The following is a 13533-nucleotide window of genomic DNA, read 5'->3' as shown; positions in this document are numbered from 1 at the left end:
GCCAATGGGCGGCGGGCCGGGTGGCGGCGGCGGCGGCAAGATGGAGTCGGTGGCGCTGGTGGCGCCGGTGACGGCGCTGGAGTTCGCGGGGGACGTGCTGCTGGCGGGTGAGCGGCGGGACGGGGACGGGGATGGGGATGTGCCGGGCCGGGCGGCGGCGGCGGCTGACGCGGTGTCCCGCAGGCACGGGCCCGGAGGTGGTGGCGTTCCGGTTGAGCGGCGGCGGGCCGGCGGCGGCGGCGGGCCGGCGGAGCGTGCTGCGTGAGGCCAGCGTGCTGGGGCTGCGGGCCGAGCGCGGCCCCGGGGCGGCGAGGCGGGTGGCGGCCTTCGGCGGGCGCTGGCTGGCGGTACTGGCGGTGCGGGCCGGCGGACCGGGCGGCGGGGCGCAGCTGGCGGCGTGCGGCGGCGGGGCGGCGCGGGAACTGGGGGCGCGCGTGTGGGAGGCGCGCTGGGCGGCGGGCGGGCGGCTGGCGCTGGCGCTGAGCGGCGGGGCCGTGGCGCTCTACGAGTGGCGGGGCGGCGGGTGCTGGCTGCAGCGGGCGAGTTGCGGCGGGGCCGGGGCGCTGCGCTGCGCCGTGCTGGCGGGGACGGGCTGGGCGCGGCTGGCGCTGGCGGCCGGCACGGCGGCGGGGACCGTGGTGGTGTGGCGGGCGGCGGCGGCGGCGGCCCCGCGGCAGCGGCTGCGCGGGCACCGGGGCGCGGTGCTGGCGCTGTGCTACGCGGCGCCGCGGGGGCTGCTGGCCTCCGCCTCCGAGGACCGCAGCGTGCGGCTCTGGGCCGTGGGCGAGCTGGGCGACGGGGACGGGGCGGGCGGCGGGGCGGGCGCCTGCCTGCTGGTGTGCTACGGGCACGGGGCGCGGGTGGCCGCCGTGGCGCTGCGGGGGCCGCACCCGGTGAGCGCGGGGGAGGACGGCGCCTGCCTGGAGTGGGACGGCGGCGGCGGCGTGCGGCGGGCGCGGCGCGGGCACCGGGGGGCCCTGCGCGCCCTGGCCCTGCTGCCCGCCGGCGGCCGCCTGGCCACGGGCGGCGACGACGGCGGCGTGCGGCTGTGGCGGCCCCGGCGTGCGGCGCCGGGCGCGATCCCGCTGGGGGCCCCGGGGCGGCCGCGGGCCGTGCTGCTGGCGGGGCCGGGGCGGGTGCTGGCGCTGGGCGAGGCGGGCGAGCTGGCGGCCTACGAGGCGGCGGCGGGGCGCTGGGCGCCGGTGCTGCCCCCCGCCGCCGCCGCCGGGCCCCGCGGGGTGCTGGCGGCCGCCCCGCTGCCCGGCGGGGACGAGGCGCTCTGCGCCCTGGCCGGCGGCGACGGTCGCCTCCTCCTGTTCGCCCTGAGCCGCCCCGGGGCGGCCGCTCGGCTGCGGCCGTTCGAGGGAGCCGTGCGGGGGCTGGGCTGGGCCCCCCGGCCCGGGCTGCCCCCCGCCGCCGCCGCCCTCCTGGCCTCCGGGCCCGACGGGGAGCTGCTGTGGCTGGACGTCGCGCACCGGCCCGGGCGGGCGCCCGGCGTGCGGCTGATGGGGCGGTACCTGCTGCCCGCCTGCCGGCAGCGCTGGCACACCTGCGCCGCCTTCCTGCCCCGGGCAGGGCTCCTGCTCTGCGGGGACCGCCGTGGCTCCCTCCTCCTTTTCCCCTGCAGCGGCTGCTCGGGCCGGGCTGCGGAAAGCGCTGGCATCACCTGCAGTGGCACCAACCCAGGCGGCGAGGGCTCCAGCAGCGAGTCGGAGACCTCTCGCTTGGTGCACAAAGGGGCTCTTCCCCTTGAGGCCCCGGTGTCCGTGCTCTTCGGGCTCCATGGGAAGACAGGGGTTACCTCGGTGACCTGCCACGGGGACTACATCTACAGCACCGGCCGGGATGGCGTCTACCGCCAGCTCCGCCTGCGGGACCAGCAACTGGAGGTTCTGCGGAAGCACAGGCCCTGCAAAGGGCTGCAGTGGATCGAGGAGCTGCGCTTCACCCCGGACGGGGACCTGCTCGTGATGGGCTTTCACGCTGACAACTTTGTGGTGTGGAGCAGCAGGACTGGCGAGAATCTCCACTGCATCCCCTGCGGTGGGGGGCATCGCTCCTGGAGCTACTACAGCAGCCCCTTGGCCGAGGCCTTCGCCTTCATCAAGTGTGGGGACGTGATGCTGTACCACCGCGACGCCGAGCCCTGTGAGCAGCAGGTGCTCCTGGCCTCCCTGCACGGGCGGGAGATCACCTGTGTGCGGCGTCTGGGGGCGGTGGAGGTGCCTGGCCATGCCACCCTTAACATCTTCGTCACCGGCAGTGAGGACACCATGGCCTGCATCCTGGTGCTCAGCGAGTGCTCCCGGGCGGCCGTGCCCCTTGCCCGGCTCAGTGATCATGTTTCCAGTGTGAGGGCTCTAGCGCTGGCCAGTTCCGTGGGACCTGGGGACAAAGGCTTCGGGGATGAGGGCTTGTCTGTCCTGCTCTTCTCTGCGGGTGGCCGGGCACAGATCGAGTGCTACCGGCTGCTGTGTGCCAGGGACCCAGCCTCCGAGAGCGCCGTGGCCTGCCAGGTCATCCATGTGGGCTCCCACCGCCTGGACGAGCACTGGGAGCGGAAGAAGAACAGGCACAAGCTCATCAAGATGGATCCAGAGACAAGGTGATGCTCAGGGCCTGCCCAGGGCAGGGTTAGCAGTGGCCACAGTCCGGACAGGTATTGGAAACAGCACTGGTTTCCACTGGGATACCTGCTCTGTGCGGCTGTGGGCCCTGCTGAGGCAGAAGGAGCCAGCGTGGCTTTGTGCACGCACCCCTGGTGTCCTGTGCCCAGTGGCTGGGCCTCAAGGGGCCTTTGGGCCTAGGGAAAGGCTCAGTCTTTTTCTCGTTATCTCTGACTGCTCAGAGTTGCATCCCACGCTGGGCTTGGGCTGCTCTGCTGGGCCACCTGCATCCCTGGGGCTGCAGGCGTCCTGAGGCAGCAAGCATCATGTGTCTGCTGCAGGTACATGTCCCTCTCGGTCATTCCTGGGACCAGCACCAAGCAGCTGCCCATGCCCTGGAAGTTCCTGGCTGCTGCCTGCAGCGACGGATCAGTCCGGTGAGGAGCCGTCACTGGGCCTGGCAGGGAGAGCAGAGCTGGGGCTGGCGATGGGAGCAGAGCAGGCTCTGCAGGAGAGGCTGCTGCCATGGATATAGCCAGCTGGGAGCTGGGAGCAGGATGGCGCATGGTGGCAAGTGGGGGTAGAGGTGCTTGGAGCCCGCTTCTCCCACAGCCAACTGCCTCCTTGCCCCATCACAGGGTCTTTGGGCTGCTGGAGGCTGCTCGGAAGCTGGTGCTGGTGGCAGAGTCGTTTCACCACCAGCGCTGTGTGCTGAAGGTGGAAGCGTTTCTGTACACGCGGGCAGGAGGGGAGAGGTGAGCCCTGAACGCTGTGCTGCAGCTGCTGAGACTTTGGGAAGTGTTTGTACTTGCAGGGAAGGCAGCCAGCAGCTCAGCAGGCGGAGGGAAGGGAGAAGTCAGTCCGCAGGGGCTGTTCTGCCACTTCCCCAGGTCTTGATGGGGACCCTTGGGTCTGCCCGCCACAGGGCTATGGCCAGAGGCTCCCCCAACATGTCCCTTCTAGGAGGCACCTCCTGTGCAGTGCAGCCACCGATGGCAGCATCGCCTTCTGGGACATCACCAGCCCCATCGCGGAGGCGGCGGCCACCCTGCAGCAAGCAGAGGGAGAGATGCAGCCCCTGGGTGGGTGCAGCTACCGGCAGCTCTGCTCTGCCTCCCAAGGGAGGCCACGCTGGTGGCTCCTCTGCTCTCTCTGACCAAGGTGACAGTTACTCTCCTGTTTTCCCAGCCCTGGGCACACCGCTGCTCACCATCATGGCCCACAGCTGCGGTGTGAACAGCCTTCACATCCGCGAGATGCCGGAGGGACGTTACCTGGTGGCCAGCGGCAGCGACGATGGCTCCATTCACGTCTGCCTGCTGGAGGTGGCCCTGGGCGGGGGAGAGGCCGCAGGGGGGACCTGCTTGCACGTCCTGGAACGGGTGGCCCGGCCCTGTGCCCACGCTGCCCACGTGACAGGGATCCGGGTGCTGCGGCCAGACCTGCTGCTCTCTGCCTCCGTGGACCAGCGCCTGACGCTGTGGCACCGGCACCCGGGCGGGCTGGACGAGCTCAGCACCACCTTCTTCCACGTGCCTGACCTGGCCGAGCTGGACTGCTGGGAGGTGAGGGAGGCTGGGGGGCAGCTGCGGTACTACTGCGTGCTCTGCGGGCAGGGCCTGGAGATGCTGTGTGGCATGGCCCCCCCCGAGCCCCCTCCACCAGAGGCTCCCCAGTAATGGGACAGGTGAGCAGCACACACCCTGCGGTTGTGCTCTGCCCGTCACCGCAGCCCCTGTGATGTGGTCACACAGTCTGCATGGCGATGTGGCCCCTCTTGAGGGGACAGGCGTGCTCGGCTCCCTCGCAGACAACACAGCCACATCTGGGGTGCTCAAGGCCGGTGCTCTCAAGGGAGAAGGCAGATGTGACCCCTCGTGGACAAGCCTGCTGCTCCCCAGGCAATAGAGTGTGGTCATCAGCCCACCCTGCCCCGGAGAAGCTCCTCCTCCCCAAGGTGCGAGGGACCCACATCCGGGCTGTCCAGCCCTGGTCCCAGAGAGCAACCTGCTCAGGAGGGTGCTGAGCACCAGGGCCCAGCTCTGGAAGCTTGAGGGCCGCGGGTGGCCAAGACTAGTCAGGCGCTGGTCTGGCACACAGCAGGCTGCAGCCTTCTGCTCCCCGCAACACGGCCCCGTGCGATGGCCCGGGCCCCGCGGTGCTGGGGACTCTGCAGAAATGAGTGGAGCTCACCAGGAGCACAGATCCGCTGCAGCAGCAGCCTGCAGGACGAGGGGGGCTGTGCCAGCCTGGGCTTGGCCACCCCACCCCCAGAGCGCTGCCTCGAGCTGAGCGGGTTGTTCCTGCACAGCAAGAGAAGGAGAAGGACAAACAGCGGCACGTGGCCCCAGCCCTGCCTGGAGCAAGGTGCACTGCTGGGGTCAGACTCACACACGGCCTCTGTCCAGCAACAAGTGTATTTGTCCAGCTCAAGCAAGCCTTGAGCCTCAGCAGCTCCCTGCCAGCACGGAGCAACCTTCAATACATGGCTCTGAGTGAAGCAAAGTTGGTGTCTGGCTTTGTGGTGACTGGTCCCTGGTGCCACCTTCCCTCATACTCCACAGCCCGGCTTGCCGGCTGCTACAGGCGTCCTCGCTTCTGCTGGCGTGGATGTGGCAGGGCGCCCATCGCCCACGCCCGGCACAGCTGCAGGTGGCGAGCGGCCAAACCCTCAAATGGCACGGGTGGCGGGGAGCACCTGCGTGGGGCTGAGGCATGTCCCGACTCCCTGCCCGACGGTGGGGCAGCCCCTCACCCTGCCAGGGAGGACGTGCCCTGTCCTTCCCCTCATGGCATGTTGTCCTGGTGCCTGTCGCACCTCGGCACAGCCCTTCAGTGGTGGCTCAGATCTGGCTGAGAGGAGGGAGGTGCAGAGTCGCCAGTGCACTGTGGAACACATCCCTCACTGCTCCCAGCAGCCGGAGGCGGGCAAACATCTGGTCAAAGAGGTGAGGGAACGGCTCCTGCAGGGAGACCAGCAGCAACTTGAGCCTGGTGGCCATGCTGCCCCTTGACAGGCTAGCCCTAGAGGCACTGCTGCCTCTGCACCCCCTGTATGCATCCAGGGGCTGGTGCTGGGCTGCATCACACTGCTGGCACCCTGGAGCCCCCTTCCCCACGTAGCTGCCCCACAACTGGAGTCCAGCCCCAGGAAGGACTGCAGGGCCGCAAGCCTGCAGGCTTGGGCTGTCCAACTCACCCCCAGGACATGCACCCGGTTGTAGTAGGAGCTGAAATCCATGCTGAGCTGGATCAGGAACTTGCACACCTGCAAGACAGACGGCTTCTGCTGGCATGGCAGGGTCTGGCCGGCCTTGGGCCCTTGCCCCATCCCAACCACAGCAGAAGCAGCCCCACTGGTGCCAAAGTCTCTTCCCTCGGCACCACCCCTGCATCACTGACCGGTGGGCCGCACCCTGTCAGCATGTAGCTTTGCCCTAGGCAAGGACTGTTGGAGCAGCACCCATGGGTGCTACGGCACGTGGCACTTACTGTCTCTGTGTTGGCTGTGATCCGGATTCCCTTGGTGGGTGCCGGTAGCTGTGCTGCCTGCTGCAGGACTTCAGGGAAGGGCAGGAGATAGTTGAAGAGCAGGAGCCATTCGCCCTGTGAAAGGATTACGTGTGTAAGAGAGGGCTGGATCCTCCTGGGCCAGCAGCATCCACCACCAGAGCTGAGGGCGTGCAGGTCCCTGCATTCCCCTTGTCAGCACTCACCTCTTCCCGGAGGCAAGAGAAGTTCAGTTCCGACGCTGGTGGCAGAGGTGGGTACGTGCCTGGAATGGAGGCGGGAGTGTTACTGCACCCGGAGAAGCCCCTGCAGCTCCGTGCATGAGGAACGGCCCAGCAGTGACTGTTAAGAGGGGGGTCACGGGGCTGGTGCTCACCCCGCTCCACGGCCTGTTGGTAGGTGGCGAAGAGTGTGGCCAGCCGGGCACAGTTGTACATCACGAAGGCACCGCTCTTGGTTCCCTTTGTGGAGATGCTGCTGTCCTCCAGGTCCAGGGTGATCTGAGGGCAGGGAGAAGTCACAGTCCAGGCTGCTCAGCCCAAAGCCGCTCCCCCATTCCCACGGCTCGCCTGCCCTGTCCTACCTGACTCCGGTGAGCAGTGCTCAGCATCTCAAACCTGATGGCAGCCACCGTGAGGGTATCAATCACCTCAGTCCAGGCCTCATCTGTGGAGAACACAAGTGGCATCACACACAGCTTGCTCCATTCCAATGTACTGTCACCCCCAGCGCCCAGGCAGGAACCGCCCTAGGGCCAGGGGGCTCAGGTGGCAGCAGGGGACCACCACATTTCCCCAGACCTGGCCCCCGTCTGCAGGTGCTGCTCTGCGCCAATGCCCTGCGTGGCAGTTTAGATGCCTGCGCCCAAGCAGGCTCAGCACCAGGCTCCATAAGGGAGGGGAGAGGGAGCACCATGCAGGGGAGGAGAGCCCCACTGGCTGCAGACTCGGAGGTGAGGGGGGAGACTCGTGGGAGCAGTGGAGATGGGGATGGAGCAGCATCTGCGCATGGAGGCACAGAGCAAACCCTCACCTTGCGCAAGTTCCCCATACTTCATCACAGAAGCTTCGTACATCTGGCACTTTCGGAGCCTGGGAGGAACACAGACACTCACAGCCACCACCCCTGGGCTAAGCTGGCCCCAGAGAGTGCCCCAGGGCTCCCCCAGCCTTTGGGCTGCTCAGGGCTTCCCAACTGCAGCAGCAACCCAGCCAAGCAAAAGCAGTACAAAACCTCTGCAGGCTGGGCAGGGACACCTGCACCATAGCCAGCCCCTTGTGGCGCTGCCTGGAGAGGGCTGCAAGGAAGCCACTGCACTGGGGACAAGTTTTGCCTTTTGGCTGAGAAAGGGCCACCCCCATGCCAGGGCTGTTGCTAATGCGTGAAGGCAGGGAGACACCGTCCTGCACCACTGCAGCACCCGGCCCCTGCAGCTGCCTTCCCTTCTGGCAGCCCTCTGGCAGAACTGAGGGCCAGAAGCTGGAGGAGGCCACTGCAACTGGGGAGGGCCCTGGGGGCTCCATCCCGCACCTCCAGTCCTCTTGAAACAACCCTGAGGCCAAGGAAAAGCAGAATGGATGGACTGCACAGAACTCTGTGCACCACCAGCTCGCTCAGTGTTGCGGGGTGGCTGCCTGTGCGCCCACGGGGCCAGACAGAGCACAGGGAGCCTTGGCAGGCACCTTGCTACACACCAACTTACTGAAAGTACTGCTCTGCCCCGATGGGCGATGGGGGGTTTGTCACCTTCACTGGCCCACAGACAAGGTGTTTCTGAAAGAGAGGGGAGAGGCCAGGGCTTAGGTCAGACTCCAGACCTCCACCAAAATACAGTGCAGGAGAACCAGACTAAAACCAGCTCTGTTCTCACTGTGTCACTGCGGTCTTCTCCTGCCCCCCTTCCTTAGGACTGAAATCCCAAGGGCCGAGATGCTGCTTCATGGCTTGGCAGGAGTGTGGGGAGGCCACCAAGGGAAAGGGAAGCCTCACAAGGGCCTCAGCATTTGCTGTGGGGATTGAAGGAACCTGGCCGAGCGCAAGGGTACTGGGGGCCACAGTGAGGAGGGTCAGAGGTTCCTCACCTGCAAAGCCGTGTGGGCTCCCGGATCCAAAATCCTCCAGAGCAGATCCAGCTGCTGCTGCTGGAATTCCTCCTCACAGCTCACCACGTGTATGATGCTGCAGCAGCTCCCTTGGCCTCCAGCCTGCAACAGAGCACAGCAGGGAGCTCAAATGCTATTGCGTGACGTAAGGGAATGATGTCCGGGAAGCGAGAGGCAGGCAGCGCTGCAGTTACTCACCGTGCACTGCAGAACGGCTTGCTGCAGCTCAGCCAGGGACCACAGCTTCCCCTCTGTCACTGAAAGAAGGAAGGACAGTCAGAGTGGGCTACAAAAGGTTAGCCACCCCCCACTATCTGGTCTGCCCCAGGCTGGCTGCATTTCTGGCTCTAACCAGACTGAAGGGGAGTAAGAGGAGAAGGCAATTTGGATCCAACACACACATCACCACCCCCTTATTTTCTGTAAAACCAATCAGGAAAAAAAGGAAACAGGCCTGTTCGCAGCCATTTGTCCCCCTGCTGTCACACTAGAGCTACTATGAGGCTCACCCAGAAGGACATCTAGATTGGGGTCATAGCCCACCAAGCCCTGCTGCTCCATGAAGCTCTTCAAGTGCACTTTACAGATGACATCCTCGGGCAGCACGGCTGCGTCCAGCCCCCGCTCACAGGCTGTGGCACAGGGGGACCGGCTTAGCGCTCGCTTCAAGGCCAAGACAGCGTCAGGGAGGGACGAGCCACCGGAGCCAGAGGGCCAGTCGACGTGGAGCTGCCGTAGGAGCTCCCGGTCACCCTCCTCAGCCAGGGCAGGGACCAGGCAGACGCCAACCCTGCGGGATAGGGAGAGGGGGGCGCTGGCAGCCGACCCTGCGGCATAGGGGGAGGGGGGCGCTGGCAGCGGTGTGGCACTCACCCCTGGGTGCGCAGCAGCTGGGCCAGGTGGTCGGCCAGCAGGAGCGGGCGGAGGTGCCGGAGCCGCAGGGCGGCGGGGCCACGCAGGGCCGGGCAGTGCAGCACCACCACCCCCCCCTGCGCCGCCGGGGCCGGGGCCGGGCCGGGCGGGGGCCCCAGCAGGCGCCGGAAGGCCTCGGGGCGCCGCACCTGCACTGCCAGCCCCGCCGGCGTGTGCCCGCAGCCCCGCACCGGCAGCACCCCCGGGCCGCGCAGTGACGTCACTCCCGCCACGACGTCAGCGGGCACCTGCCGGGCGAGACGGCAGAGTCAGGCCCGTACCGTACCGGGCCCAGCCCGCAGGCCCTGGCCGCGGCCTGACCCACGCCGCCGCGGCCTACCTGCCCCCCGGGGAAGGCGGCGCTCAGCGCGGCCCGCGGCGCCAGGAAGTCCCGGTGCCGCAGGTTGCGGGCGCCACTCTCCTTCACCCACAGCGCGGCGGGCCGACCCAGCGCCCCGTTCAGAGCCCGCAGCGTCGCCGCCACCTCGGGCCTGCCCTCGCCCGCCTCCATGGCCGCCGCTTCCGCCGCTGTCCGCCGGAAGTGACATCACCGGCCCGCTCACACGCCCGCGCGCGCAGGTTGCCGCCATCTTGGGCGCGGCGCGCGGTGCTCCCCGGCGGCCATCTTGGGCGTGGGCGGGCCGGGCGGGGCTTGGCCGCCATCTTGGGGGCGGTGGGCGCGGGGCCGCCATGATGTGCGCGGCGGGCAGGGCCGGGCCGCCATGGTGGGTGCGGCGGGCCGGGGTGCCCGGTGCCTGAGGAGCGCGGTGGGGCTCGGCAGGGTGTGTGCCCCGGCACTGCCGCCCTCCGCAAAGGCCTCTGGGGAGGCCCCAGTCCCTCGCCGGTCCCGGCACAGCCTCCTGCCAGCATGGCCTGGCCGCCGGAGGGCCAGCGGTGGCACCCTGAGGGGAGGCTGCGGGGCCAACAACCAGCAGGGCGGAGCGCTGCCCCCCCGCAGCCCTGGGCTGGGGACCAGGGGCAGCTCCAGCCCGGAGGGGAGGGGGCACTGCTCCTCAGCCCCCTCTGGGCTGCTCCCGCCGGTCCCCAGGCGCTAAGGGGGCCCAGAACCGAAGCCACTGGCTGCTGAGCAGAAGCAGGAGCGCCAGAGACTGTGCCAGGGCTGGACAGGCCCAGGCAGCCGCTGCCACTGCACAGGAGACGGGCTGCCCGGGCAGCAAGTGCAGCTGAGTGCCAGCAGCTGCCCCTGGGCTGCCGGGAGCCACAGGGCAGCAAGGGGCCCCGTGGGCAGGTTTGGCAGCCCTGGGCCGTGGCGGGCGGGTGGTTTTGGATGGACCAGAAGACCCTGGCTGTGGGCACAGAGTAACTGCCAGGCCCAGGCTTGCCATTTCAGCCTTGCCACCCTTGAGGCGCCCAGGGCTTGGCTAGGGTGTGACAAGATGGTTGAGGAGCCTCACCTGCACTTGTGAGGCAACTGAGCTCTGCACAGCGAAGGACAATGAGCAGCTGTGGGTGCCCTCCCTGCTGTGCCCTCCTCTGAGCCTGCTTGCTGCCCCAGCTCTGGCTGCTCTGCTGGTCCCAGCAGGAAGGATGGGTGCCAGGAGCTGCCCTCCTGCCTAGCACATTAGCAAAGCATCCCACTCATCAGCCCCGTGAGGAAGGAGCTGGAAACGATTAGATCGTGCCATTGCGGTCTTGATTACACGTGCAGATCCGAGCTCCTCCACAGCAGTAGCATCTCAAGCATAGATCTGAAAGAGTGGAGGGCCCACAAAGCTGCCTGGCTCCCTGAACAGTGCAGACAGGCAGGCAGCGACCGATATGGCTCCCCCTGGGGCTGGAGTCGAAGCCAGCTCTGATCCGGGGACAGGGACGAGGGCCCGGCGTGCCCCAGCCCCATGCCACCAGGCCTGCTCGGTGAGGAGTGCGTATCAGGAAGCGCCAAAACCACGTCCCACCAGCAGCAGGGAGCATGTGTCCCCGCGGAGCTGGGGACCTGCCCTTCCCTTCCTGTCCCCATGAGGCTGGGGGGGGGGGGGCGCTCTGCCTGCAGGGCCCAAACCGGTTCCTCCAGGGCTTGTGTGCTGGCAGGGCCAGGGCGAGGGCAGATCCTGGCAGCACAGCTCATCGCGTGGCCTCTGCCAGAAACACAGCAAATCGTCTTGGGGCTCCGTGGGCTCTAAAGCCCAGGGGCTACAGCCCCCAGCCTTGGCAAACCCGCAGCCCTGGGTGTCCCCCGCAGCGTTGCGGGGCCGTGCCATGGCGGGGTGCTCCCTGCACCACCCACAGCCAAGAGGTGATCTGAGAATCCTGCTCACACCAGACCAACTGCTGACTGTCTGCAGGGCAGGAGCCACCCACGACCCCTGCCCAGCTGGCCAGAGGGGACGCGCCGGCACGGGCTGGGAGCACACTCCAACCTCGTGTCACCACTTGGGGTGGGGTCCAAGGCTGGATCCGTCCCCATCCCCAGAGTGCCGGGGGTCCCCACAGGCAGCCCACACGAGGCCTGGCAGCACAGTGGCCCGGGGGAGGGGGTGCTCTCGGAAAGAGCTTTGGACAGACACGACATCCCCGATGGCTCTCTGGCTGCCTGCTCAGCGGGAGTGATCGTGTCATTCCAAAGCTGTCTCTCTCTAGGGGACGGATCCTGCCCGGGCACTGCTCACCCCTGCCAGCGCTGGGGGGCCGCCGGGCACCAGGGAGAGCGTGGCGCGGGCCGGAGGCAGCAGGAAGCACATACAGCATCTCGTGACCAGCACCACTCTGGTGAAGGTGGCCACATCCACGCCAGCTGCCGCTCGGCACGCTCGCCCAGGCGGTTAGTCCCCAGGAAGCAAGCTGCTATTTTTAGCCGTCAGGGGCACGAGAGCAGCAGAGAGCCCCCAGCCCCGGCGTGGAGGTCTGAGCTGCGAGGCTGGGCGCCAGTGACCCCCATCCCGACACCCCTCTTCTCCCAGCGTGGCCCCCATGCGCTGCCCTGGCCCCACAGAGGGGCTGGAGCGGGGCAGGCGGCTCTCGCCCCTGGCCCAGCGCGGGGCGGCGGGCAGCGGGGTGCAGGGGCACATGGGGCGAGGCGGGGGCGGGAGCGCGGGTAACGAAACCCCAGGGCAGCTGGGCACAGCGGGGACAGCTGCTTTTGGGATTCCGTTGCCCGCGCCGGCGCCGAGGAGGGATGGGCACAGGGGCCACCACCGCGCCACCCCGACCCGGGGGGCAGCTGGCAGGCCAAGGGGGGGAGAGGGTGACTTACCGCCAGGCACCAGGGCGGACGAGCTGCACGGGAGCCCGCAGCCGGGCTGGTTGTGGCTGGGGGTGCGAGCAGAGGCTGGGGTTGTGCCGCCGGCTCCCCCCGCGCCGTGGGCCGGGTGCCAAGGGGAGGGCGGCACGGCTGAGCCAAAAGGAAACTGCTTCGAACAAAGCCCCGGTGGGGCTGGAGCATCTGGTGCCAGCCCAGCGGCCCCCACCGCGGCCTGGAAACCTGAGCCACCCCCGAGGGAGGGCACCCGCCCCAGCACCTGCGCCCGGTGGCGGCACCGCATGGCCCCCGCTGCTGCCAGCGCCTCCAGCCCACCCGCCAGCCCGGTGAGGCGGCCCACGGGCCTTCGCCATGGGGGAAGTGAAACCGTGTGGGGAACCCCACCTGCTCCAGCTGGCGCTCGCCGAGGGGCACCCGGGACCCTGCCGCTGACCGTCGACCGAGGGTGCCTGGCCACGGGGTGCCGGGGATCCCCGACGCCTCCCAGCCCACGCGGTGCGGCAGCGGGGAAGGTCCCGTCGCTGACACCGTGGAGCCCCTTGGTAGCCCCCGCGGTGCCGGGGCTCCGGCTGGCCCCAGGTGGGTGGCACGGGGGGACACACGTGGGTCCCCAGCCCCAGGGCACCCCACCGCGCCCCCGGTCCCCTGCTGCTGCCAGCCCCACCGCGTGTGGCCTGGGGCGAGGGGGGCGAGGACCCCGGCACCTGTCGGGGCGGGGAGGTGGCGGCGGGGGCTCAGCCCGGCCGGCAGCGGCCACCCCGCGGCGTGGCACACCGTGCCGGGGCCGGCAGGGCGGCCGGGGAGCCGTGCCGAGCCCGGGGCAGCCCCGAGCCACCGGCGGGGCCAGGCCGGGGCCGGGTGCGGAGCCGGGCGGGCGCCCCGCGGCTGCGGGACGGGAGCGCAGCCCGGCCCCGGCCCCGGCCCCGGTCCCGCTCCCTCCCGACGCCCGGCCCGGCCGCCCGTGGGGTGGCGGGGCCCCGGGACCGGGAGCCGCCCGCTCCCCTCTCACCTCCGGCCCCGCAGCCTCCGGCGCAGCAGCCCGGGCCGGTCCGCGGCCCTCCCGGCGGCGGGGATCGGGGCACCCCGGGCGGGTCCCCCGCGCCGCCGAGGCAGGGCCGGGGCAGCTCGGCCCCCAGGGCCCCGCACCCGCCGCTCCCCGCCCCGCCGCCGCTTTCGGTTTCGCTCC

At 69.3% G+C, this 13533-nt stretch overlaps 2 protein-coding genes across 3 annotated transcripts; one reads left to right on the top strand and one right to left on the bottom strand.

The window, feature by feature from the left end:
• Nucleotides 1–8: 8 nt before the first annotated feature.
• WDR6 (WD repeat domain 6) lies at nucleotides 9–5111 on the top strand. The gene is made up of 6 exons (XM_055708859.1): nucleotides 9–107; nucleotides 184–2605; nucleotides 2948–3043; nucleotides 3245–3361; nucleotides 3570–3688; nucleotides 3795–5111. Exons 1-6 carry the CDS (start codon nucleotides 41–43, stop codon nucleotides 4283–4285), a joined length of 3312 nt encoding a protein of 1103 aa, XP_055564834.1. The 5' UTR covers nucleotides 9–40; the 3' UTR covers nucleotides 4286–5111.
• On the bottom strand, nucleotides 5008–12634 carry DALRD3 (DALR anticodon binding domain containing 3). Of its 2 annotated transcripts, none has more exons than XM_055708862.1 (13): nucleotides 12342–12634; nucleotides 9092–9378; nucleotides 8728–9008; nucleotides 8417–8475; nucleotides 8198–8320; nucleotides 7819–7889; nucleotides 7149–7207; nucleotides 6700–6782; nucleotides 6493–6616; nucleotides 6323–6381; nucleotides 6099–6212; nucleotides 5806–5874; nucleotides 5008–5569 (listed from the first exon to the last, which is right to left on the bottom strand). In XM_055708862.1, exons 1-13 carry the CDS (start codon nucleotides 12528–12530, stop codon nucleotides 5450–5452), a joined length of 1638 nt encoding a protein of 545 aa, XP_055564837.1. In that variant the 5' UTR covers nucleotides 12531–12634; the 3' UTR covers nucleotides 5008–5449. The 2 variants fall into 2 exon arrangements, with proteins under 2 accessions (XP_055564837.1, XP_055564838.1); XM_055708863.1 differs by lacking the exon at nucleotides 12342–12634 and adding an exon at nucleotides 9471–12142.
• Nucleotides 12635–13533: the final 899 nt, after the last annotated feature.

Source organism: Falco cherrug, chromosome 4 (genome assembly GCF_023634085.1).
Source record: "Falco cherrug isolate bFalChe1 chromosome 4, bFalChe1.pri, whole genome shotgun sequence".
In the NCBI taxonomy this organism is placed as follows: Eukaryota; Metazoa; Chordata; class Aves; order Falconiformes; family Falconidae; genus Falco; species Falco cherrug.
The sequence above is the reverse complement of the archived record's forward strand: the minus strand, read 5'-3'. Positions and strand labels throughout refer to the sequence as shown.